Source organism: Miniopterus schreibersii (assembly GCF_964146895.1).
Source record: "Miniopterus schreibersii genome assembly, chromosome: 15".
Lineage (NCBI taxonomy): Eukaryota > Metazoa > Chordata > Mammalia > Chiroptera > Miniopteridae > Miniopterus > Miniopterus schreibersii.
In genome coordinates this window covers 33563693-33589248 of record NC_138115.1, presented here as the reverse complement: position 1 = coordinate 33589248, position 25556 = coordinate 33563693, and the positions used below count along the sequence as shown (strand labels likewise).

The 25556-nt window shown below is 36.4% G+C and overlaps 1 protein-coding gene across 1 annotated transcript; it reads left to right on the top strand.

The window, feature by feature from the left end:
• Positions 1-336: 336 nt before the first annotated feature.
• Positions 337-20536, top strand: DAZL (deleted in azoospermia like; the record flags this gene model as incomplete). Its single annotated transcript, XM_081159147.1, has 11 exons — positions 337-393; positions 11831-11977; positions 12250-12341; positions 12873-12924; positions 13339-13402; positions 13496-13635; positions 15027-15098; positions 15740-15790; positions 16484-16597; positions 17665-17763; positions 20483-20536. The coding sequence occupies 11 exons, from the start codon at positions 337-339 to the stop codon at positions 20534-20536; spliced, it is 942 nt and encodes a 313-aa protein (XP_081015273.1).
• Positions 20537-25556: the final 5020 nt, after the last annotated feature.

The following is a 25556-nucleotide window of genomic DNA, read 5'->3' as shown; positions in this document are numbered from 1 at the left end:
AGAAAACACCACTGCCACAAAGCTTTTGTGCAATACAGGGGGCATGATGTTGTGGCATAAATCTTTTAGCTGTTAACCCTCATCTTAAAAGTGTTTTGGTTGACCTCACTCATCACCTATTTCAGTCAAGATTCTTTGTTGCAAGCAACAGGCACCTAAGTTTTAGCTGACTTAAGCAGGAAAGGAATTTCAGAACGAACTTAATAATCAGGCTGGGAGTCTGTTTTTCCAGGAATGACACATGGAATCATGCTGCAGATACGGTCCAGTGAAGAAACTTCAGCTGCTACCACTGTGCACTGAATTGCATCACAGCTTGCTACTATAATTGATGCCATGGTGGCGGCTGCTATTGCCATCCTTCTCCAGAATGTATTCTCTGCAGTCATATGGGTAAGTATATCTCAATGGTGTTGTGTAGGTCATAGGCCCAGCTCTAGCTGCAAGAGAGGCTGGAAAAGCAGGTTCTCTCTGTAAGGCACGCATTCTCAAATCCAAAGATGCAAGTTGTTTATGGCAAGTTGTTTATGTCAGTGCTTCCTGAACTTTAATGTGCTTGTAAGCCTTCTGGAGGTCTAATGTAGATTCTGATTCATTAAGCCTGAGATTCCACAGTACCCAGGTGATGCAAAACTGCTGGTCTGGACCACACAGGGTAGCAAAGTTCTATAGTAAAGAGTTTCAAGTTTAGGTGTATATTGGAGTCACTTGAGAAACATTTTAAAAAACACACCAATATCTGGGTTTCGGCTGATTTAATTTGTCTGGGAATACAAACTTTCAAAAGCCTCCAGATGATTCCAGTGTAATCACATAGCATCTTTCAAAGCAGGCTGCAACTTCTTGTTATTTTGCAAAATTCTTTCTCCAGATTTCCAGATTTCCATTTTTTGAGCCTTGCTTGGTTTCCTCCCTTCAAATTCAATTTCAATTACTCTTGTTTATTATGCAGAAAACCTGACACTCCACCCGCCTTGAGCCTTGGACCTAACTTTGCGTTTCCAAACACCAGATAGAGTTCTCCCAATCCAGTATTCTCCAAAAGCATGCTATCTGTTGCCCCGAGAATATGATCTGGAGAGATCCACTGACAAAATATTATTTTAAATTTTAAGTTACATACTTATTTTAAGGTGCATTGCTAAAAAATGTAACAAACACAATAAATGTGATTTCATATTAATGAGCATGAAAATATTGAGGCAGTTTTTAAAAAATTAGGTAAATAGTAATGTAGAGATTTCAGAGCAGATACAACAAATATCATGAAAATAAATGAAGTTTGAGAGTGTTTATACTGATTGTAAGCCTTTTATCCAAAGTCCCAGGTTTTAGGAGCACAATAGAACTAGCAGAAAAGATTAAAAAAAAAAAAAAATAGCCATTTTTCTTCTCCCTGTCCTATCAGTCTCTAAAGCAGTGATTTTCAACCTTTTTTCCTATCATGGCACACATGAACTAATTACTAAAATGTTGCAGCACGCCAAAAAATGTATTTTTTGTTGATCTGACAAAGTATAATTTTGACTCATTCACACCAGACAGCTATTGTTGTATTGGCTGTTGTCATTTTTTAAATTTGACAATCTAAGGGAAAGAGGTCAGTGTCCCTGACATGTTTTAAAAATTCTTGCAGCACACTGGCTGAAAATCTTGAAAATCGCTGCTGCCCGGCTGGGCGTGGCCCAGTGGTTGAACGTTGACCTAGGATCCAGGTGATCGGGGTTCGATTCCCGGTCAGGGCACATGCCCGGGTTGCGGGCTTGATCAATGACTCTCTCATCATTGATGTTTCTCTCTCTCTCTCTCCCTCTCCTTTCCTCTCTCTGAAATCAATAAAGATATATTTAAAAAAAAAAAAAAAAGAAGAAAATCGCTGCTCTAAAGGATAAGGAAGCAATGTAGAGATATATTTTTGAATTTATATAAATTATACTACCAATCTTAACACATTATGCTACCAATCTTAACGCATTAAAATTGTTACAGTCAATTGTGATCTTAAATAAGAATTCTTTTTTTCTATATTAAGTGAAGATTTCTCAAGTTTAAAGAAAATACCACCGACCTTTGAAAAAGTCATGATTTAAACAAAAATGATTATAAGAATTGCTTATGGAATATGAAATAGAAAAACTAGGTTAAATTCCTTACCAAATTAATCTTTGACCAAAAAAAAGGGGGTGAAATATTTTAAATTGTTGAAAGCTAATCCACGAATCGAGAGCCCCCAAACTCCTAAGCCAGAGAAAATTTCAAAACTCCACACCCATTCATATTACTGTGACATTTCAAAACACCAAAGAAAAACAGATCATAACCAGCAATTAGACTGACAGATTTTCTAGTATCAACAGAAACCAGAAGATAATAGAATATGTTCAATATCCTGAGAAAAAAAAGACAACTGTGAATCTAGAATTATACTATATCCAGTATAATCATCTTCAACAAACAAGGGCAAAATAAAAGAATTTCAGGTGAAAAAAAATCTGACAGTTTACCCCTCTCATTAAAGGAAATTCCATAGAATTTACTTCAGGAACAAGGAAATAATCCAGAAGGAAGATCTGAGATATGCAAAAAAATGGTAAGCAAAATATTTTTATACATGTGGGTGAGTCTAAAAGAACATGATGTCTAGCCCAGCTGGCACTGCTCAGTGGTTGAGCATCGACCCATGATCCAGGAGATCCAAGTTTGATTAACCAGTCAGGGCACCTGCTGGGCTGTGGGCTCCATCCCTATCGGGGGTGTGCAGGAGGCAGCCAATCAATAACTGTCTCTCATCACTGATGTTTCTGTCTCTCTCTCTCCATTTCCTTTCCTCTCTCTGAAATCAATTTAAAAACACACACAAAAAAACATGATGTCTAATTTATTGGAGGAAAACAGGATAGAACTAAAGTAGTGAATAATAATAATAGCTTAGAAATTGGGAGGGAGGGTGTACATTCTAAGGCCTTTGAATTATCCAAGAGGAGAGTAAAGATATTTCTTATTTTAGACTTTATTTTTCGTCCCCCCAGGGAGTATTTTTTTTCCATGTATTTTTAGAGAGAGAGTGGAAGGGAGAGAGGAGGGGGCGAGAGAAACATCGGCATGAGAGAGACACATCTGGTTGCCTCCCTCATGTGCCCCGACTGGGGCCAGGATGGAACTTGCAACCGAGGTGAGTGCCCTTGACTGGGAATCGAACCCGGGACCCTTCAGTCCACAGGCTGACGCTCTACCCCCTGAACCAAACCAGCCAGGGCTGTCCTTTTAAATAGAATTACTACCTTAAAATATAAAGTGTATTACTCCAAAGAAGTTGAGAAAAAACATATACCACACACACACACACACACACATCCCCCCAAAGAAGCTTCTTCTCTAAGTTTTTGACATTTTAATCTTTTTTGTTGTCTGCCATTCTCACTTATGGTAAATACTGTTTTGTAATTTTCATTGTGAGCTTATCTTTAAAGGGTGATTTTCTTACGAGAATCCCTTTCAGCCTCTTACGGAAAAGTCTCTCCAGGCTGGTTTTATGTTTGTTTCTGCCGGCGATGCCAGGTATACCTTGTCTGGGATCCTTTGGGGGAGGAAATGGGGGTTGGGGAATCAGTTTCCAGGTTTTGAGATTCCAACAAAACATAAGTGCTCTAAGAAATGCAGGTCTAGGGTTTCAAACTTTCATCAGAGTAACTCTTTCCACGCGGAAACGGGACACGCTTCCTCATCTCCTGGTCCACTGGGTGAGTTGTATTATTTTTCCTGCCCACCTTCAGGAAAAGACGACGGTGCCTTTCGGGGACGACGGCTTTTTTGGCATAGGCAGAGCCAGCCCCCCCGGGCCACTCCAAACCCTCCCACCTGCCCCTGGTTAGAGACTGAGGACAGCTGGCCGCAGCTACGGCGACCAACCGCCCCGGTTTGCCCGGGACGCTTTTCGGGCTGGGGGCGGTTCCGCGCTGCCGGCGCGCAGCCCGGGCGCCGCGGGGCACCCGCCGCAGCCCCCGCGCGGGCCCAGGGCAGCCCGGCTCACACAGCCGCCGCTGCGGTTCTCATTGTAACTTCTTGCACCTTAGGGTTTCCCTTCATTTTTTACAGGTTTAGGTGCATAGGAAAACTAAGGTCAGTGGTTACTTTCTCCAGGAATGCTAGGTGTTGGTGGCCACCCAGGTTTTCAGGCTACAGAAGTCCACCATTTTGCCATCTCACAGGAGCTTTTTCATGCTTTTCATTTGTACAAGAGCGAAGCTTGAGGGTAATAGTCACAGTAAGTTACCCCTGTGGGGACAGGGTATCGGGGGTGGTTCCCAAAGTTGCGATCCGTTCCACCAACTGCCCCCAGCTCGCCTGGCTCCAGCCCAGCTTCTCCGACCTCGAGAAGGTTCTAGAACCCTCTGGGCGGGCCTGGTGCCTCCTGTGAGCCTGGGGAGACACCCTCCCTCACAATTTAAACTTCCCAAGGGGCGGGAATAATTGCCTGTTCTGCTCGCTCCTGCATCTGCCATTCCTGATCGTCACAGGCACGGCCCTAATGCCTCTTTAGAGAAGGAACGTCCCGACCGGCCAGCTGGCCTGATCTAGCGGGGCATTTCTTCCAATCCAACCTCATCTACCTCCGATTTAACAGAAAGGCATCCGTGTTTCTTTTCTTTTGATGTTTTGTTCTGTATTCTGTTTAGGTTTGTTTGTATTTTCTATTTCTGTGGGCATTTCAATCGATTTGGATCATCGATTGACGTGCCCACAGAAAGGCGACAGGGATCATCGTGATCGGACAAATCGTCTGCATTCGGGACGCCATTTTGAAACTAGAGCCTAGACACATTAAACATTTTTTTAATTTTAGCAGATATTTAAGTATGCACACTAAATTCGAGTGTGTTCCGAAGGCACTTTCGGGGTGACGTGTATGTCTGTGGGTCTGTCCGTCTGTTTCAGGGCGGCGCCTCCCCGCCTGCCCATTGCCGGCCGGCGCACACCCCCCGCGAACCCCCTGGACACCCCCCCACGCAGGGGCGTCGACATCCCCCCAAGCGTCCCCCCCAGGGGGCAGGGAGCTGTCACCCATTGGCTGAGGCGGCTCTGACGAGCCCCAGTACCCAGCAGGCACAGGAGCGCTTCCCAGAGCCCCCCTGGCCGCTCCTCAGTCCGCCTGCGCCCCTCAGCCCCGCGCGGCGGCTCTCAGGCCTCCTGAGCCCGCTGCCACCTTTGTCTTTTCTTTTTTCTCTGACTTTTCTCCATTGTCCAGTCGAGGCCGGGCAGTGGGCACGAGCAGGCCTAACAGCAGAGCCACCCACGAGTGGTGCCAGAACAGCAGGAACTGCTAGCTGCCGCCATCATGGTGAGTTGAGGAGAAGGCCTGAGAAGCAAAACAGGGCGGCCGGAACTCAGTTTGCGGGGGGGAAGGTGAGGCCCGGAGGGGGCTGGAAGTGGGGTCACCCACACTTCTTGTCTGAGGCGCCTGCGGGGTGCACCTCAGGCCGCGGCGTAAGAGGAGGGGGAGAGGCAGCCGTTCCGAGGCCAGGCGAGGCCTACAAGGCGCGGGCAGGCGAGGAGGAGCGCGCTGCCGAGGTGTGGTGGAAGGGGGTGGCCGCAGGCTGACCGCGTGCAAGGCCCTTGGGCCTTCACGCTGTCACCACCGCCCGCCACGGCGCGAACTAGGCTGTGGAGAACCGGCCGGGTTCTCAGCCCCGCAGGACAGGAGGTGCCCGGCGCCCTGCTCCGCCCCTCCCCCACCAGCCCCTCTTCCCGCGCTTACCTTGTGGAGAGGAGGCCTCGGGCCTCTGCGAGATGGCGTCGGGCCGCCACCGAACGCTGCTTAGCGCCGGCTTTCTGAGGGGCCGCTCATTGACTTTGAGAGCCGCAGTTTGCTCAGAAAGTGGCTCCTTCCTGGCCTTTGGGAGGGTTGAGGTGGTGGGGGGCGGGAATGGCTGCAAACGGGCGTCTAGTCGCCTGGAAGGCGTGGCCTGTGAGCGGAGCGAGGGGCTGCGCCTGAAGTGCTTTTGTGGTGGCTCCTCCTGCACGCCCTGGGCTCCCGGGTGGGGATGGGGGGTGGCGCCCTCCACGAGCAGTTTCAGGCACAAAACTCGACAGGATTTCCTTGTGAGGGTGGAGTGAGTTGTCTTTGCTTCTGAGGGAGCGCAGATTTGGGAAGTTGAAAAATTTTTACTTGGGGGAACTGTTTTCGACTCTAGATAAACTAGGAGCCTTAAACCAAGTGTATGTACAGTAGTGTTTTGGGGGTGTACATGTATGTGAGACTTAGTAAGTGGATGGAGTTGATTCCCCACCACCGCAAGATAGAACTCTGTGAACACTTTTTGACCAACCATTAAACCACAGATGCATTATATATCATGTGTATTAATGGTAGTATAATAATTATTTCTACTTTTAGAGGTAAAGGGAGAAAATTTATATACAATTTTTATTAGTACAAATATTGAAGTAAAAATGTATAATTATATATAAGCAATTTGTAATAATTGTCACGTAGTTCATGTTAATTATTTAATAATCACTAAGTTGTTATAAGTAATTATTTACAGTCACCTTTGCTCCATTTTTAGAGGAAAAGGGGGACAATGCTAATAGCTTATTGATTTTTTTCTTATTATAAATGTAACATTAACTCACTAGTTAAAAGTAATCAATATAAGAAAATAGAGTTCTATCTTAATCCCAAAACCAGTTAAAATTTTGACGTGTATGCCCTCCCAGACTGTTTTGTGCATGTATTGAATATAAATAGGTAAATTTTATTTCACAAAATTTGTACCATACTATGTAATCCTATTTTACAACTTCCATCTTTCACTTAATATAGTGGACATTATCCAAAGGTAAGTTTAAAATAATTTTGAATATATGTTAGAGTATAAGATTGTACCATTACTTGGTTTAGCAAATTCCCTTGTAATAAATAATTTTTCTATATTAAAGCAATACTATAATGAGTATTGTGCAAATGTTTTGACATGCTTATTCTATTAATTTGTTGAAATAAGTTGCCAGGAGTGGAATCACAGGGTGTGTTATGCCAATTTTATAACAATTTTAAGTTCTACATCAATCCAAGTTACTCTTAATAAAGCATGTGCCAGGATATATCCCTACTGATGGTGTGTAGAGAGATCTAGCCTCCATTTAAGCTGCCAGTCTAGTAGCTGGAAAATATTTCACCATATTGATGTGCTCTTTTATTATTAGTTAAGTTGAAATTTATTATTAGCTTTTAAAATGTAAATTCTTAAGCTACCTTTCTACTTGCATATTTATCTTTTTTCTTAATGATTTGTAAGAACTCTTTATTAATATTAAACCTTTGTCATATATAGTAGAAAAAATTTAGTGGCCATAAAGAAGTGCCCTTATTCCTAATTTCAATGGAAATGACTATTAATGTTTCACTTTAAATCTGATGATGACTTAGAATTCAGTTAGATTCATAGCAAATAAGATGTTTCTATTTCTATTGTACTTGGGGTTTTGTTTTTTAATATATCTTTATTGATTTGAAAGAAAGGAAGGGAGAGAGAGAGTTGAAACATCAATGATGAGAGAGTTGTCTTTGATCGGCTGCCTCCTGCACGCCCCGAACTAGGGATCGAGGCCGCATGTGCCCTGACGGGGAATCTACCGGCGATCTCCTGGATCCTAGGTCTATGCTCAACAGCCAAGCCACGTGTAGCTAGGCGGTTTTTCTTTTAAATTTAAAAATAAATGCTGTAGCCCTAGTCAGTTTGGCCAGTGGTTAGAGCGTCGGCCCTCAGACTGAATGGTCCGGGGCTCGATTCTGGCCAAGGGCACATACCTGGGTTGCAGGCTCTATCCCTCGTGCCAGTCAGGGCTCGTGTGGGAGGTAACCGATTGATGCATCCCTCCCCTTCTCCACTCTCTGTGAAAAGCAATGAGAAAATACCCCCTGGTGAGGATTAAAAAAAAAAAAATTTGAATGCTGTATTTTACCAAATGTTTTTTCAGTGGTGAATTACAATAATAGCTTTCCTAAGAATGAACCATCCTTGTATTTCCAATATAAACTGTACTTAATTGTATATTTTTTTATACAGTTGGAATTTTGCATTTTTGTTGGAGACAGGAGTGGACCATCTTAATCAGGTTTTGCTATTCAGATAGTGTTAGTTTTGTAAAATGAATTGAGAAAAACTTTTTTTTTTTTTCTTTGAAAAATTTTCTTAAGAAAACAGTTTGAATTTTCTTTTCCACTTCTACTTACCACTGTTTCTGTCTTGGTGCCTTCCCTTTCCCCACCTACACACACAAATTATCTCTACAGTTTGAAAAAAACAAACTCTCAGTGAAATTGACCTAGGAATCAAGTGTTCTTTCTTAAGATTGTTTTTAAAATTTTACACTTCTCTAAAGAGATTTCATCAAGATTTCCAAATTTACTCCCATAGAGGATATAAATAGCATTCTCTTATAAACTATGGTCATATGCTCCTTTTTCCAACTATTGTGTCTTTTTGCTTTCTTGCCCTTTTTCTTGCTTAGTTTTACCAGGATTGTTTATTGTTTATTTGGATTCCTGCCCCCCAAGAGTTTAGGCTTGGATTTACTTAAAAGGTTTTATTCTGATTTTCCTTTACTATTTCCTTCGTTTTTGCTTTTCTCTTTTTAAGCTGCTTATATGGATATAACTGATGAATACAAATTGTAGACTACTTTGAGGTCAATGTACACAGAGCTCAATTTGCTTGCATGTTGAATGAAATAATATTATCAAAGACCTGCCATCCCAAGAGCTTTAGTAGCAATGTTTTTTTCAGCTTTTAGTTATCATAGTCATTTGGTTATCCAGTTATAACGGGAAATGTAATACTGTAAATAGCAATGATGAGAATTGTGTATATATGATAGCCTCCAAGTTCACCCCCATTTAATATCTCAGCATTACTCATTTTAAAACCCACCAACTACTTGAAGGTATAATTATACCCTAGCCGATTTTGCTCAGTGGTTAGAGCATTGGCCCTTGGACTGAAGAGTCCCAGGTTTGATTCTGGCCAAGAACACGTAGGTGCCTGTGCCATGCAGTCAGGTCTTCTGCGGGAGGCAGCCAATGGATGTGTCACGTCATTGTCTGCCTGTCTGTCTCTCCCCCTCTTTTCCACTCTCTGTGAAAAGCAATGGAAAAAACATCCTGGGTGAGGATTAAAATAATAATAATAATTCTTACATTTAATTCACATGTAATTTATTTTCTGTATGCTATTAATGGTTAGGATTAATACTTTAACACCAATCTTTTTGCTTTATTGTGTAGCATTTTTGGCAATAGTTTAAAAGTAACTAAAGGTTTTCTATTATTGGTTATGGATGTTCTATATATAAATTATAATTATATATTATAAATACACACTGTAGGAGTTTTAAAATCCTTGCTGTTCAGTCTTGTTAAAATGGAGTACTTTGCTTACTTTGTTAGCTTTGAGCGCCACCAGCTGGCTAAGAACTAGGACAGGATGGTGCCTTAATTTAAGGCATTATGACCCTGGTAAAATAATTTGATTAAGCAGGCAGCCAGTCTGTACAACCCAACTCCAAGCCAAACTTCCTGTGATATCTAATGGCTTTTTTCCTCTTTTTCCAAAATCACTGTTGTCTCAAGTATCTATTTTACTTTTGTAAATAGAATATGAGAATTAGAACTTTTTTCTTCAATTCTGGTGACACTAACGGTGGTGTTTCTCAACCATGACCCTATTAAAATTTTGGGCCAGATAATTCTTTGTTGTGGTGGGCTGTCCTTTGCATTATAGATGTTTATTGTGTCCCTGGCCTCTATCCAGGAGCACTCCTCAGTTGTGACAACCAAAAATGACCCTGGTCTACAAAATCTCCCCTGGCTGAGAATTAGTATATTAATATAACCCCTTATAATCTGGCACAGTTTTATGGCCTGATGTTACACCTGTAAATTTAAAAAACATCTTGTAGGATTCACAGACAGATAATACTGTAAATAGTTATTAAATTAAAAGGTATCCAAAGTTCATCCACAAATGAAGGGGAAATTGAGGAGAAAAGAAAGTTTACAGGAATTTCAGAACCACTGTATTACTTGTGTTTTAAATTTTGAATGAGCTAATTGAAAGGGATTCATAAATTATCTATAGCAAGGGAAGTCTAGTCAAGTTCTTCATAGTTCAAGATACATGGCTTGTGTAATATTGTCCCATTTAGAAAAAAACTAAAACTATTAAAAATTAACAATGTTTATGTTTTATAATGGAAAAAGTTTAGAAATAGATTACTCTCTCCCATCTAATTGTCATGAAATGTCACTGTACCACTGTTAATGAATTAGGAAGTATTCAAATAGAAACACAAAATAACAATTGTAAGCACAAGTGAATACAGAAAAGCCAAAATGCTCAAATTGTATGATTTGACAATTTTTATTTCATCTCTAGTTAGTATACACTTTGTAAAATCTTAAATTTATCAGTAACTTGTAGCATCCAACAAAATAGGAACTCTACCTACTTTCCCATTGCTACTAATTTCTGTAAAAATTACTGTGCTTACCTTTGTAAAAATATGTACCAGTGGGGTTTTTTGTCCTTGTTTTACTCCATAAACAGGTGTAATAGCTTTATCTCTTTTGCTGCTGATGTGCCATAAAATAATTTCTTGAAGTTCCATCTCAAATTAGTTAATAAAACATCTACAAAATAAGTAAATCAATAGCAAAACCTGGAAAGAAACTTCTTTAACTATTGAAAATTCAGATAACAGGACTAACTTAACATTGGCATACTCTTTTAAAAATAAATTCACAGATGGTCTCTCACCTCATTCTCAAAGCAATTTTCCCAGAAATAAACTGCTGCGAAATAAGTGGCTTATAACCTAGTAAGGGACATGAACCTACATCTCCTAACTAAATCAGTTTTTGTTTCATTATGCTATACTGCCTTTCCAGCATACATTACCAGTAAATTCTGGTTCAGAGAAATTTACATTAACCTTAGTGTGGAAAGACTAAAGACAGAGTTCTGACCAGAATCCAGAAAAATAGTGTGTTTCATGTGTGGGTCTCTTTTTCTGAAAATAAAGATGGCATTTATCTCTCAGCCCACTGTGAAAATTAGAATTATCAGTAAGGCTGATTTGGTATAATTCAAGAAGAAAATGTTCTTCCAAAAGATGTTTTGAACACCCTAGCATTAGGGATAAGGGTGGTAAAGCCTTTTTTTATTAGGAACTACATGTGAGCAAGTAATGTTTTCGTGATCCGTTTCCAAAGTAAAGTAGGCATACTAACATGAGTATTGTCATCATAAAAACAATGTTAATTTTGGTGAATAGAAAAATGAGACCAAAAAATGGTTTAAAACTTAGATGCTTTTTTCTTTGATGCAGCTTTTTAAATTTTATCCTTTTAAAAAATTTACCATGCTTTTTAATAAGTTGTATTATGAAAATTTGCTTATTGGCGTAGAATAGGATGACTTTAATAACTTTTTATCTTTTACAAACCTGAATTTGCTAATTATTTTTTACGAGTTCATATAGTATGTTCACAAACTCAATATAAAATCAGTATTCTGCCATAAGAGCTGGCAATGAGCAACACCGGGTTTAATAAAGTACTATACCCTTTTGTTAAAATGTCATGGTGATCTGCTCTGATTACTTTACATCTAAGCCTGAAATAAGCTGTATTGATGATTCATTTACAATGAAAATAATTTATATGAAAATGTTTTATATTTTAAAAGCAAAAATTAAGAGCAAACATCATGTATGGGTTTTGCCTGTATATCTACTGAAGATTTCTGTCTGTCTGTTAACCACATTACAGTCTGCTGCAAATCCTGAGACTCCAAAGCCAACCATCTCCAGAGAGGCGAGCACCCAGTCCTCATCATCTATGACCAGCCAAGGCTATGTTTTACCTGAAGGCAAAATCATGCCAAACACCGTTTTTGTTGGTGGAATTGATGTTAGGGTATTGTATTAATATTTCATTTATTTAAAAATATATTGTGTGAATAATGGGATTTTGGTGCTTGTTGCAAGTATAAGGCTATTTGTACTTCATGCAGATTTGGAATTAGTTTTGTATTTAACCTATGAGGGACTAAAAGTTTCTTTGACAAAGCTATAGGTAGTTTGGGGATACTTGGGGGAAATAGTTCTACATTACCAAATCTTCTTTTATAGCATAATTGAAATTTTTGAAGCTGAATATTTTTTCTTAATGTCAAATTTTCTCCATAGATGGATGAAACCGAAATTAGAAGTTTCTTTGCTAGATATGGTTCAGTAAAAGAAGTGAAGATAATCACGGATCGAACTGGTGTGTCCAAAGGGTAAGTAAAACATGTTGAGTATGAATTACAAAATACATATGAACTAGTCTGTAGAGTATCAGAGAGGCAGAATTCAAAACTGGTGTTCTTATACTTGTATAAATGAAATTTGTTGCTTTGTTAATTTCTTTCATGTAGAGGATAAAAGTTTGCTGTCAGCTCTTTCATTTAATAATTTTCCTAGTATTTGTATTTAAATATTTCCCATCTTCATGGATTAATCAATTTTATCAAAGAATTGTTTTCTTTGCATATTTCAGAGTATCTTAAATTTTAACCATCCTGCCATAGATGATAATAAATTAAATTTAGTTTCTTAGGTGGGAATTTTGAATAAGGTTCCCACACTAGTTTAAGTGTAAGGGAAAAAAGCAGTAATACTTATAGATTATCTATCATGTACATCTTAAAAATATTTATCTCAGCATATTCTTCATCCTTTATCATTATCACTTTTGTTAATTCATAGAATGCTAGAAGTTTTTAAACATATACAGTTATGATGATTTTATACTTTATCTGCCTTTCTAGCTATGGATTTGTTTCATTTTATAATGACGTGGATGTGCAGAAGATAGTAGAAGTAAGTAGTCTTCTTATGGAAAAATCTCTTAATTAGATAATGGATGCAATGTTTAATATTGTTTGAGTCCTGAATATATATTCAGTCTTGTATAAAATATAGAGATAGATATGTTTCCCTTTTGAAATTCAAACTTGAGTAATCTTACATAACTTGTGAGAACCTATTTATTTTTGATTGGGGATCTAGCTTCATGAACTAGAGACAGTGTAAAGGTTTTGATCAGATTCCACAACACCTCTCAACACTTGACTAGAGTAGTGATGGTAAGTAAGGTGCTGATAAATTTTGATTTATTATGTTCTTATTACTGATCTCTGATAGTAGAAATTTTAGAAGGTTTGGGTGTTTATCAAAGTCTTAGAAGTAAAGACTTTGAAATTCATTCTACTTTTGTTACTATTTTATTTTCAGTCACAGATAAATTTCCATGGTAAAAAGCTGAAATTGGGCCCTGCAATCAGGAAGCAAAATTTATGTGAGTAAAAGAAAGGAATTTTTCTTGTTGACACATGTGTACCTTTTCAGAGAACTAAAAATAGGCTTTGTTTTCTTTTTATTCTTTACAAAGGTGCTTATCATGTGCAGCCACGTCCTTTGGTTTTTAATCCTCCTCCTCCACCGCAGTTTCAGAGTGTCTGGAGCAATCCAAATGCTGAAGCTTACGTGCAGCCTCCAACCATGATGAATCCTATAACTCAATATGTTCAGGTAAGAATTACCTACATTCCTCGTTTTTTTTCCATTTATTAATATTGGAGATCTTATAGATGGGGTACCTTAAAAGTAAACCACTGTCATTTCTTACCCTGTGTGGAATTATATCCACAATTTCCATAATAAGTGATATTATTGTTTCTGTTTGAATACTTTCCATGATGGGAAATCTTTTTTTATTAAAAAATATGTCATTTTTAGTGTTCCTTATTCTAAGCTGAAATCTGCTTCTATATAGTTTGTAAGAGATCAGTTTATCTTAAAACTGATCTCTGTAGCCACTTGGAACATATCTTTTCCCTTTTTTCCCTTACATAAAAACTCATAAAATACATGAAGGCAGCTTTTCTCATGTGTCTGCTTATTTTATTCCTCTCTAAGGTTAGCCATTTGCCTAGTTATTCTTTATTTGCAATAATTTTCAGATGCCTCCCCATGCAGATTGCTGATTTCTGGATGTATTCTGGTTCTAGAATGGATAGGTTTCTCATGACTTAACTGTACTTGTAAACTACAAGTACAATTTGGTCCTGGCATACAATTTGGTCCTGGTTACTTCAATATTTGAAGTGGTATGTGTAATATTTACTCTCTCCTATTGATCATAAATAGTGTTTATTTTCTTCATTTTATTTTCTTCAGTTTAAAAGACATTTTATTTGCAAGAAAAAATCCCAAAATAATAATGAAATAGTGCCACAGCGTCTCTCCTTTGTTTACATTTTCCATCTACCCGAAGTGTAGGGTATATTTTTTCTTATTTTTCTTGTTTTAAACATGGCTAGAAGAAAAAAACCACTTGTTTATATTTATTGTGAGTTATTACCTATCCTGGGTGTATTCATGTATGCTACTATCTATAAGTTTTTAACCACTAATACTTATTGAAAGATGTAGTATATTTTACTGCTTCTTTTCCAATTTTGGGTTATATATTGCCCTTAAGTTCAGAAGTAAAATTCAAAAAGAGCTGTAAGTCTGTAGGAAGACTATACATTGACTACACATTACCCTGTGAGATTGTCAGAGAACTACAAAACTGCTTAAAAGCATTTTTACAAAGAAATAGCAGATGTATTAATACAACTTTGACATGGAAATCTATCCTAATAGAGCCTTGTTACCAGTGTAAGAAAGAACTTTCTGGGTGGGAATAAATATACAAATAATATAAAATAAGCTGGCAGAACTTCCCTTATTTATTCCTTTCTCCTAGAGAATACTTTTTTTCTTCATGAAGCCAGTCCTCAAATAGGATCCTGCATTGTATATAGAAAAATAATTAACATTTCTTCATTGTCATATTTTTGTTCTTTGGGGAAAAATATTCCTCCTAATTTTTAAAAATTTACCTTAATACATTCTTCCTGAAACTCCATTTTTAGGCATATCCTCCTTATCCAACTTCACCAGTTCAGGTCATCACCGGATATCAGCTGCCGGTGTATAATTATCAGGTAATTTAAGAGGGAACAAATTATTTACTTTGGAATGTTATTGAGACCTTTATTTATATAAATTTCCCCAATAGTTTAGCATTTAAACTAGTTGAGTATGCCTAAAATTTAAGAAAACACTTTGAATTAAACCTTCTGTATTAGAAATAGGGAATGTTATTTTGATAGGAATGTACTTAGCAAGAATTTTTCTCTTGTACTGTCTTACAAGATTTGGTGTCCCTTCATGTATTCCTCATCTTTGCTGTCAAGTAGCTGAAACACCCAGGCTGACTTCTATAAATTGTACTAGAGGAATAGATTTAAATAAAATGATATGATATGACTATATCTTTGATCCATGATCATATACATATGATCATTTATTACCATACCTATAGTAATAAATTCAAATAACTCTACTGTCTTTGAGTTTTCCTGAATGCCAACTTCAGAAATTTGAGGAAAAGGTGGGGTTTATATATGAAAGTAGTAATAAAATACTCAGATATTAGAAACATAAAGTACTACTTTCTTTCAGTTTATTATAACAAGTTCAAGGAGCCAGCATGACAAATACCTTAACATTGTCTATCTCATAGCTTTGTGAAAAGTGTAAGAATATTTAAATAATTATTTCCTCTTTTTTTTTTTTTTTTAAGATGCCACCACAATGGCCTAGTGGGGAACAAAGGAGTTACGTTATACCTCCGGTAAGGTGAATTATCCAAAAATACGCTTCCTGTTTTTTATTTTAAAGTATTTTTGTGCTTAACTATTAATATATTTCTTGACCTTTTGCTGTATAATGTATGCCTAGAAACATTTTTAATTGCCCTTTTACATTATGTGTTATAGTTTATTAATTTCTTGTCAACTCAAATGTATACTCCCATGGGAGAAACTGCTTTTTGTTTCTCAGCTTGTTTTTGTGTGCTTAAGCAATGGCTGCTCTGCATACATTTGTTGAAGAGAAGCAAAGTAATATTTTTCTGTTACTTGTTATGTAAGAAAAGGAATAAAACAAAAGAGTGCTACTTCTAAAATACTTGAGTCTTCATTGACTTCCATCTTTCATCAGGACTGGATATTTGAGGGATATAATATGAGTTAAAACTCTCAGGCACTGGGAAATTCCTATCCCCTAACTATATTTTGAAGTTTCTTTTTTTTTAGAGCCCTTCTAATTCTGATTTGTTGAGTCTTAAAAGACATTTCAAAACAAAGACTGCCTTATTGCATTTCACCTATTCAGTTTAAAATAAAGTTTGTGGGTAATATAATTGAACTTCAGCACGACCCACATTTAACCTTTCAATATCATCTCTCCATTTTGAAGAATAGATTGTTTAGAAATGTGTCTAATATACATCTCTTTAATTACACTTTTATCATTTTAAATGTAGGTTTATACAGCTGTTAACTACCACTGTAATGAAGTTGATTCAGGAGCTGAAGTTTTGACAAGTGAATGCTCGGTTCATGAAGCTACTCCATCTTCTGGAAATGGCCCACAAAAGGCAAACATATAATTTTGTTTATTAGTATTTTCATATTTATTTTTTCAAGTTTTAATAATGGCCCTTTGAGAAGTAAGCATCTTCACCCAAATTTAAATATGGAAGCCATAAATGAAAGAGCTTGAGTAATTAATTGACTGATAATTTATCAGTTTATGTTGATGAAATTTCCAGCACCTCCAAACTTTTAGTGTATACATATAATTCCTGATTCAGTAGTTCTTTTCTCTGTTCCATTTTCATTGTTTTTATTCTTTTTTTAAAAACCATACTTCAATAAATATTGTATTAACATGATTTAGCAGAATGCAAATGGCAAGTTACCTCAAGCCTCCTATTCTGCAAAAGATAGATTAGTACGAATTATACTTACCTGGTTTTGTTTTTCCCAATTTAAAAATGTATTTAGCTAAATAGCAACATACAATTATTTATGGTATTCTTTCTATAACATTATATATGGTAGTAATAATTGAAATATTGAAGTAGACAGTGTTGTTTCATTTTTTATCAGCAGATTCCTATAATAACGGTGTTCTCACTTTTTAATTACCTTATGTTTAATTGAATGGGTGAGAATATGGGTAACAGTGAGAATTTTCATTGTAGTGTGTGAACTTTGTCCAAGTGTTTTTCAGTGGGGAAAAAAGGTCGAGAACTACTGAACTATAGGGTGAAAAAATTCCCTGATTTGATACATGATTTGAAATTTGGAAACAGTATTAAAATAGCTCAAAGTATAATACCAGGTTTTTATCCTGGATATTTTTTCTTGAAATGTTGAAGTTCACTGTTTCCTACCTAACAGGAAAAATTAAAGAGCCTTAAGCAAGTATCTTAGGGTTTTACTAAATTGAGCTTTTTAAACCAGTACTCTATCATTAAGGTTCTAAAATATGTCTTGAATTCAGTAGAAAAGTTACATTCTAAGTGACATGTGGTAAGAATTATGAATTCCGTAAGAATTCTTTAGAAATAAGTGTGTGTATTCATTGAACTTTATATAAAAAAACTTGTTAGCAATAAAAAGAATAGTCTTTAGATTACAGAAAACGTCTGTGTTTCAGAAATCTGTGGATCGAAGCATACAGACGGTGGTATCTTGTCTGTTTAATCCAGAGAACAGACTGAGAAACTCTGTTGTTACTCAAGATGACTACTTCAAGGTATGAAAGGAATAGTACACAGGATAAAAAGCACATTTGTCAGCCACAAAGCATCTTTTTTTCCTGTGGTATATACATTTTGAGATTACATAGAACATTTAATTGAACTCTTGGCATTTGACTGTAAATCAGTAAACCACTGTGAGTTTTACGTGGCAATGTATTTTATGCTGCTCAAACCTTGATATAGTGTAGTTTGTTCTTAGGGAACAAACCTTTAGCAGAAGCTTATAGCTGAAAGAGTTCACGAAAAAAGATAGTTGAAAGAGAGTATTAGCTTGATGAAATAGAAAAGTTTAAATACAGAAAGCAAAACTTAAGAGTACATGGGTATTGGACTGAAGAGGAAGTTAATTGATCACTCAGATGACATACTTGAATAATGTAGGCAGAGAAGAGGTAAAGTGAAGCAATGAAAAGAGCAGAGTAGAAAGAAATGGAAGTTGATTCCGAGTTGGTAGAGTAGAAGAGAAATGTGGGTATTTGAATTTAAGAAAGTCTGGTTTCTGATTCTGGTTCTATCACCTTGGACAAGTCATGTAAATTTTGTTAAGGCTCCAGTTTTTACAAGTCTAAAATGAGGAGACACAAGACTAAAAGTCTCTAAGATCTCTTTAGTTCTGAGCCTGTGAATGTGGAAAGGAACTAACTGGTCACTCCAATGAGGGAGGAATATTGTGGGTGCTTCGTAAAGGGATGTTTTTGTTGTTTTTTTATAACATGTTTATTGAGATACAGTTTGAACATAATACAGTTCACTACTTTAAAGTTACAGTTCTTTAGTATATTTGCAGACCATGACCACAGTCAATTTTAGAATATTTTAGTCACACCAAAAATAAACCCCCTACCTATTAGCAGTCACTTCATCTCCCCCCAGCTCTTCTAGCCCTAGACAACCACTAACCTACTTGTATTAAGGATTTGCGTATTCTAGACATTTCTTGTATGTATATAGAATAATACAACGTTTGGCTTTTTGCTGCTGGCTTCTTTCACTTAGTATAATGTTTTCAAGGTTTATCAGTGTTACAGCATGGATCAGTACTTTATTTCTTTTTATTTATGTATATACCATTTTATCCATCACATGATAGGCTTTTGCATCGTTTCCACTTTTTGGCTCTAATAAGTAATGCTCCGTAATGCTCGGAGCATTCATGTACAAGTTATTTTGTAGACATATGTTTTTATTTCTCTTGGGTATATACCTAGGATTGGAATTGCTGAGTCAAATGGTAATATGTTTAACCTTTCAAGGAACTTCCAGAATTTTCCCAAAATGACTGCATCATTTTACATTCAAAGGGAAGTTTTTAATCATTGCTTTGTGTTCTAAAATGGGGGAAAGAGAATAGTTTTTTTCCCATCTATGAATGGACAAAGCCTTTTTTGAAGGATATACTGAGGACTTCCTATAATGCAAAAGAGTAGAGTCATAGCAGGATTAACTTCTTACCATCTTCTCAACAGGGAGTAAATATTCATTTAAAGTTGACAGTAAATATTCATTTAAAGTTGACATTTGTTCTTTTGTTGTTTCATTCTACATAGTACACTTTAAAGGAAAGAACTGGGGTTGTATCACAGCTTTCCTTTCCCAAAGTTCTGAAGGTTAAATAGGTAGTACTTAAACGATTTGTTTGCAAAACAGAAAATGGTCTTTAAACTTGAGCTTTCACTTGGTATTAGACAAAAGCTTCCTTTTGAACCTTCTGGAGGTACATGCTCCTCTGAGCTAGAAATCAGAAATTGGTAGCCTACAGCTGTCTGGCCTTTAGACCTGTTTTGATTGGCTAAATGTTATTGTTGTTTTAATTGAACTTAAATGCACTGAGGCAGGTTATATACTACTTCATGGTAAATTCCATTCTATTTTCTAAATTTCAGTTCCTTCGTAATTTTTCTCATCCTACCTGACCTTTGAAGATATTTGAGTTTGTAACCACTTTTCTGGGCTTTAACCTAAGTAAGATTTTACCCTGTTGACAGCTGAGGTAATTTCCAGTAGTTACCCTTCTTTATATGACAACTGAATTTAATTCCTAAGAAAAGGGCAGGGTTAAGCTAAATATGTAGAAAAGAAAATACTATTATGTCATTACTGGTTTACTCACCTTCATTCCTCTTTGCAAGGCTTCACTTCCTCTTCTCTGCACAACATAAAATGAAAGGAAAATTTTGCATATATTTTTTATTTTTTACTTCATTTCCCAAAGAATGATGTATCTTCAATACAGGTTAAAGATAGGCCTTTAAATATGACAGAACTTTTATTTTTTTGTCAAAACTTTTATTTTTAATCTAAAAAGCATAGGGTTTTAGATTGAAGTGCAGTGCTGTTCTCAAGCTATGTTTTCTATCAAATGTATTTTTGTTAGTAAAAACAGTGCTTTTTAAAATTACATACATTTTTCACCAAGTATCTTTGGGTCAGCATTGCCAAATCATTAATTAAGAATCTGCATAAAAGGGAACTGATTCTAAGTCCTCTGCTTCTGAGTTTACCAAGATTTCTTTTTTAATTGTTGAATAAAACTAGTCATTGGTACATTTGTTATCAAAATTCAGGAATACTTTCCAAAAAGGATCACTTTTCTCTCATTTATAGTTTTTAAACCCAAAGTAAGTACCTTAAGTATTTCGCAACTCTCTTAGGTCATAGCGATAATAGGACATTTTCAATGAAGTAAAAAGGACTGTTTCTGTCTTTTTCTAGGATAAAAGAGTACATCATTTTAGAAGAAGTCGAGCAGTGCTAAAATCTGTTTGATCCTCTCTTCTAACTTTCTAGTCTCATGGGAAGTTGCTGGTTTTGAATATTAAGAAGAGACTGAAAGTTTTTCATTATAGAAATTTAATTCTGAGTATTGATCACATTAAGACTATACAAGCTGTATTAGATTTCCTAGTTTTATTTTACATTGAAACTGTTTTTCATTAGATGTTTATTTAGAAACCAGTTCTGTGTTAAATATGTAGTTGAAAGTAAAAAATAATTGAGACTGAAAGGAACAGCTTTAAGATTTATCAGTAAGGATTTTTTAAAAATTGAAATTGACAGTTTAAAAGTAAATGCTGATTTTCAAAAAATTGTTCTAGAAAACCTATTTTGAAAGGTCAGAATTTTGATAGTTTGAATACAAGCGTTTCACTTCTCCAGCAAGTACCTGTGAATAGTACAATATTTACAGTTTTGTGCTTTACATTTATGATTTGTCTAGAAATTAACCGCAAAAGCATAGTTTTTAAAACTGCATTTTTAATCAGTGGAACTCAATATGTAGTTAGCTTTATTGAAGTCTTCCTTATCTAAACCCAGTAAAACCAATTCTAAACAGTCCAATCAGTGGGTCTTATTAGTTGGAAATATTTTATCTTTTATGTAGAATCCACACATAGATATCTTATTTGATTGGGATGGTAATTAGATAACTAAAATTCTGGACCTAACTTTTTTAAGGAATCCAAGACAAACTAAACTTTACTAGGTACATAAGCTTCTTGGTGAGTTACCATTCTCCTTTTTTTCTTTAAATTTTTTTCCCTCGAAATGCTAAACGTATTTTAAATTGTGCAAAATATTGGTAATAAAGAATGCTGAAGCTTTTTTATGTCACTTAAAGGTTAATCAGAGTATCTGAAAGGAATTGTTTTTATAAAAACATTTAAGAGATTAGTTATTTGTTAAAAAGCAAATCGATTTTTATTTTTGTTAGCCTATTTCCTTTTTTAAAGTAAAACATGTCCAAGAGAGTCAAAGTAGTTTTGGCGTTTCTGAATCACAAAAGTCGTTTAGTAAGCATATCCCAAGAATACACTAGAGTCAGTTAACAATCCATTTCTAGATTAACTAGTCTCCTCATTAGACATTGTATATCGTGACAGTTAGAGCACCAAAGCCCTTTTGCTGTACCCACAGTCTTGCTTTTCCAGTTTGTAACACCATTTTTCCAGGAGGTTTGCTCCTAGAATAGGTGATGTAAAGATGAGAAGTAGCAGTATGAGCAGTTTGAAGGCTAAGCCTTGGAAATATAGCAAGGGATAATACCTTTCTAAGGGACACTCTTGTCTCAGCATCATTTGACCTGCCATGAACATGAGTTTAAAATGGCTTCCTGGCCTTTCTTTCATTGTCCCCCTCACTAAAACATATGAAGACTCCTTCTATCCCTTACCTAGTACAGCTACCATGGGCCATATCATCAGTGCCCATTGTTGTCTTATAATTCCTCATAACTTTTATTTTGAATCTGAAGGGAAGAGTCTTTTAACTTAAGGATCCCCAAAAGGGCTTTACTATGCCTCATAATTTGAAAGTACCCTGAAATTTGTCTTTTTAAAAATTCTCTGTACTGTTTTTTGTGTATGCTATGACATTCTTACATGTATCATTCTGTGATTAAATCTCCAGTTTACTGTAAATGATACCTAAATTCTAAAGAGCCACTTAACATGAATGACTAAGTAAGGGAATAAACTTTTCTTTTGTGTGCTGTTTTTTTTGGACTGAAGTATTTTAAAAATGGTAAGGTAGAAAAAGACAAAGTCCTGAACCTTTCAAAATGGAAAATTAATTTTAAACTTAAAAGTATGTTCCTATTACATATCGCTTGATATTGTTTTTGCATAAGTGAATAAATAGAAATAAAGAAACTTTTCCAAGAAGCATTTTGACCTACTTATTCATGTCTTATTATCTAAAGAAATGGTGGGGAGTAGGTAGTATATGACAAGGCTTAGATCCTTGAAATTCAAAACTATATATTGTTCCATTTGTTAATCTGGCAGAATTAGTTTATAAAAGCAAATGTTGCTATATTGTGTTTTTATTATGAATTTAAGAAGTAGGGATTATTCATAAGAAAATGATCCCTCCTAATTTGAGTTGAAATGGTTAACAGTGAATTTCATTGTAGTGCAGCGGGAGTGCAGTTTCTAGTAGGAATGCTGAAGCGTCAATTATGACTCTGCAGTCTCATGGCCAGGGTCCCTCATTTTGAACCATGAGCATTCATTCTGTCTACTACACACTTTGGGCCTAATCTCTCTGACCCTTTAATTTGGGCATATTGTAGTTGTCAATAATAGAGCTTAGATTTTTCATATTGCATTTACTTCATATGAGGATGCATCCAATAGATCTCTAGTAGTTCTAACTTAGTACTCCCAGTTCTATAAGCTGAAGCCATAGAAGAGGAAATTTTCCCCATTGAATACCCCTATGCTATGTTTTATAACTGACTTATTACCAGAAAATTGATTTTGATAAGATTCTACAAGATAAAAAAGAGTGACTTCCAAATCACCAAAGATAAAATTTTGATGTTTAAAGTATAATAGTTTGCAGAGTTGTAATCCTTAAATGTGCATGTGCATATATACAGATATGCATACATACTAACCATTATCGAGAACATTTGATTAGCCCTGACCTAGCTAAACAGTTTATAAAAACATTTCGAGGCCCTAAAGCTACATATATCTTAAAACAGTTTCTTTAAATCTTCTTGATATTTTAAGCATATTTGCAGTTAAGGTTTATCACAAAATTCTCAACAAAAAACCAAGTCTTTGGGATTGAAAAAAGATTTTTCATAACTTTTTTTTTAAGTTGTCAGTTATGGCAAAATCAAGTGACTCCAAAAAGGTTGGTCGCCCTTGTAGGAGTATTCTGCATACTTTTTTCTTTGCCTAAGAATGTTACCTTTGTAATTGTTTGAAATAATTCAATATTGATTAGCTCCCTTAAACTGCAAGGAACTCACTGACTTTCAAAAATAAATACTCCATAACATTGTAAAGCCCTCTACCCACTTCTCTAAAATTCTCTTGGTTATCTTTAAAGGTAAACTCATAAAAACGGTCTGCTATGTTGCTTAATTGTTTTGCCAGCTTTCATTGCCGTCATTTGAGGGTAATGAGCAGTAGCGATAAGACAGCGTGCTACTCTGTTTTTGCAAATAATGGCAATAGAGAGGGTGGGAAACCATAAGGGGGAGAAAATCGATAGTGTTTTCCATTGACCAAGTCTTGCAAATAGGCCCAGCTGTCGAGTATGATCATTTGGAATTCCTAAAACATGTCTTCTAGATGAGGATTGCTCCCGTATATGTTTTGATAACTGTGTAATCTAGCCCTTTCAACATTATGTATAATATGTTTGTGTGTAACTGAATCTTTTTGAGTAATTCCTAACCACCCATCTTCAAAGACTCTGAGTTTTCCATCTGTAGACATACATTTGGTACTAGAAAACAATGAACATAAGAAGTTCAAACTATAAACATGCGTTTTTGAATGCTCATGCAAAATATTCAATCTGCATAGCAAAGAAATGATAGGTAATTCTGCATTGCATTTAGAGTAAAAACATCTGTCTAACATGGCTGAAGCTGTGGGCCAACCCCAAGCAAGTGCAAAAAATTATCTCTTGATACAGAAGTTGAAAATACCACTGTACAGTTAAGCTCTATGTTAGCTATATTTTATGGTTTTAACTGGTCTGAAACAAAGTTTTCCACTTGAGTGTGGTTCATTTTCCCAAGGCACATTGAGGCTTTCTATCTTACGTGCACCTCCATTAAGACTGTGAGCCAGGAATATGCCTTTTCCCGCTTATCATTCCCAGATACCAGTTTCACTAGGTCTTTAACAACAGAACAAATGCTTGCATGCCTGGGATATTGTGGTTATGAAAGCACTTTATATATTTGCAGCAAAGATACCATTTCAGGCAGTTCAGAAAGTTGGAGATTTTATAATCCTTAATCAGTTCTTTTTTACAGAAAACAAATCTAGCAAAAGTACATTAAGGCTATAATCACATCTATTGTCTTTCCCCAAAATAAAATGGATAGAGACACTATACTGACTCAATCTTGGGTGAAACTATTTACTATAGAAGAAACACAGGGTTGACACTCCTGATCCTTACAGATAAATCAGCTATTTCCAGTGAGCTGGTCCTGTGCCCTTGGACACTTGATAAAATTTTTAATATTTTCAACCCACCCCCAATCCCCAGAATAAATCTGGCTGGACTAGCGAGAACAGAGAGGGATAATGAAAAATATAGAGCATTTTCTCTGTTTTAACTTAAGCTGATCCCCTACCTAGTGTTTCAACTGCTTCACTGAGTTAAATCTGAACAGTATTTAAATAGTATACCTGCTAAATGAGAAACATTTAATTCTGCACTTTTTTTCTGAACATCATTCTTGTTGGTTGTGTGCCTGTCTTTGACAAAATAAAATCGCACTCACCACCCAGGGTTATATCCGTGATCAGGTCAGCCCTGATTCTTTTGGGGGCAAGTTTCCTCAGTTACACCAGTCTCAAAGGGAAGTCAGAGAACACTAGAACCATCATCTGGCTCAGGGCCTGTCACCTTGTTGCAGGCCACCCCCATGCATGGACATCCTGCTCACCTTGCTCAGGTGCTGATACCATGCCAGGCAGCACTCCTGTGTGGACACTCCCCTTGTTTTGCTTGGGCCCTGGTACCTGCTCTGGGTCACTATGCCACCTTGACTCTCCCTTTCATTCTCAGCTGCTGATGCAGATGTCTGCCTTGCTCTGTTCCAGTTCATTGTTTTAGCAGAATTGTTTGTTGAGGGGAGGGGAGGGGAAGAGGAGACAACATTTGTATTTTTAGCAAGTTCCCCAGATGACTTAAGATTTTGTTACAGTTGATTATAAACCTTGCTTTGAAAAACACCAAATGAGAGCAGTGGAACCCAAATCCTTTGATGTTGAAAATACTGTAATTTGAGAATGTAATTTAGAATGTG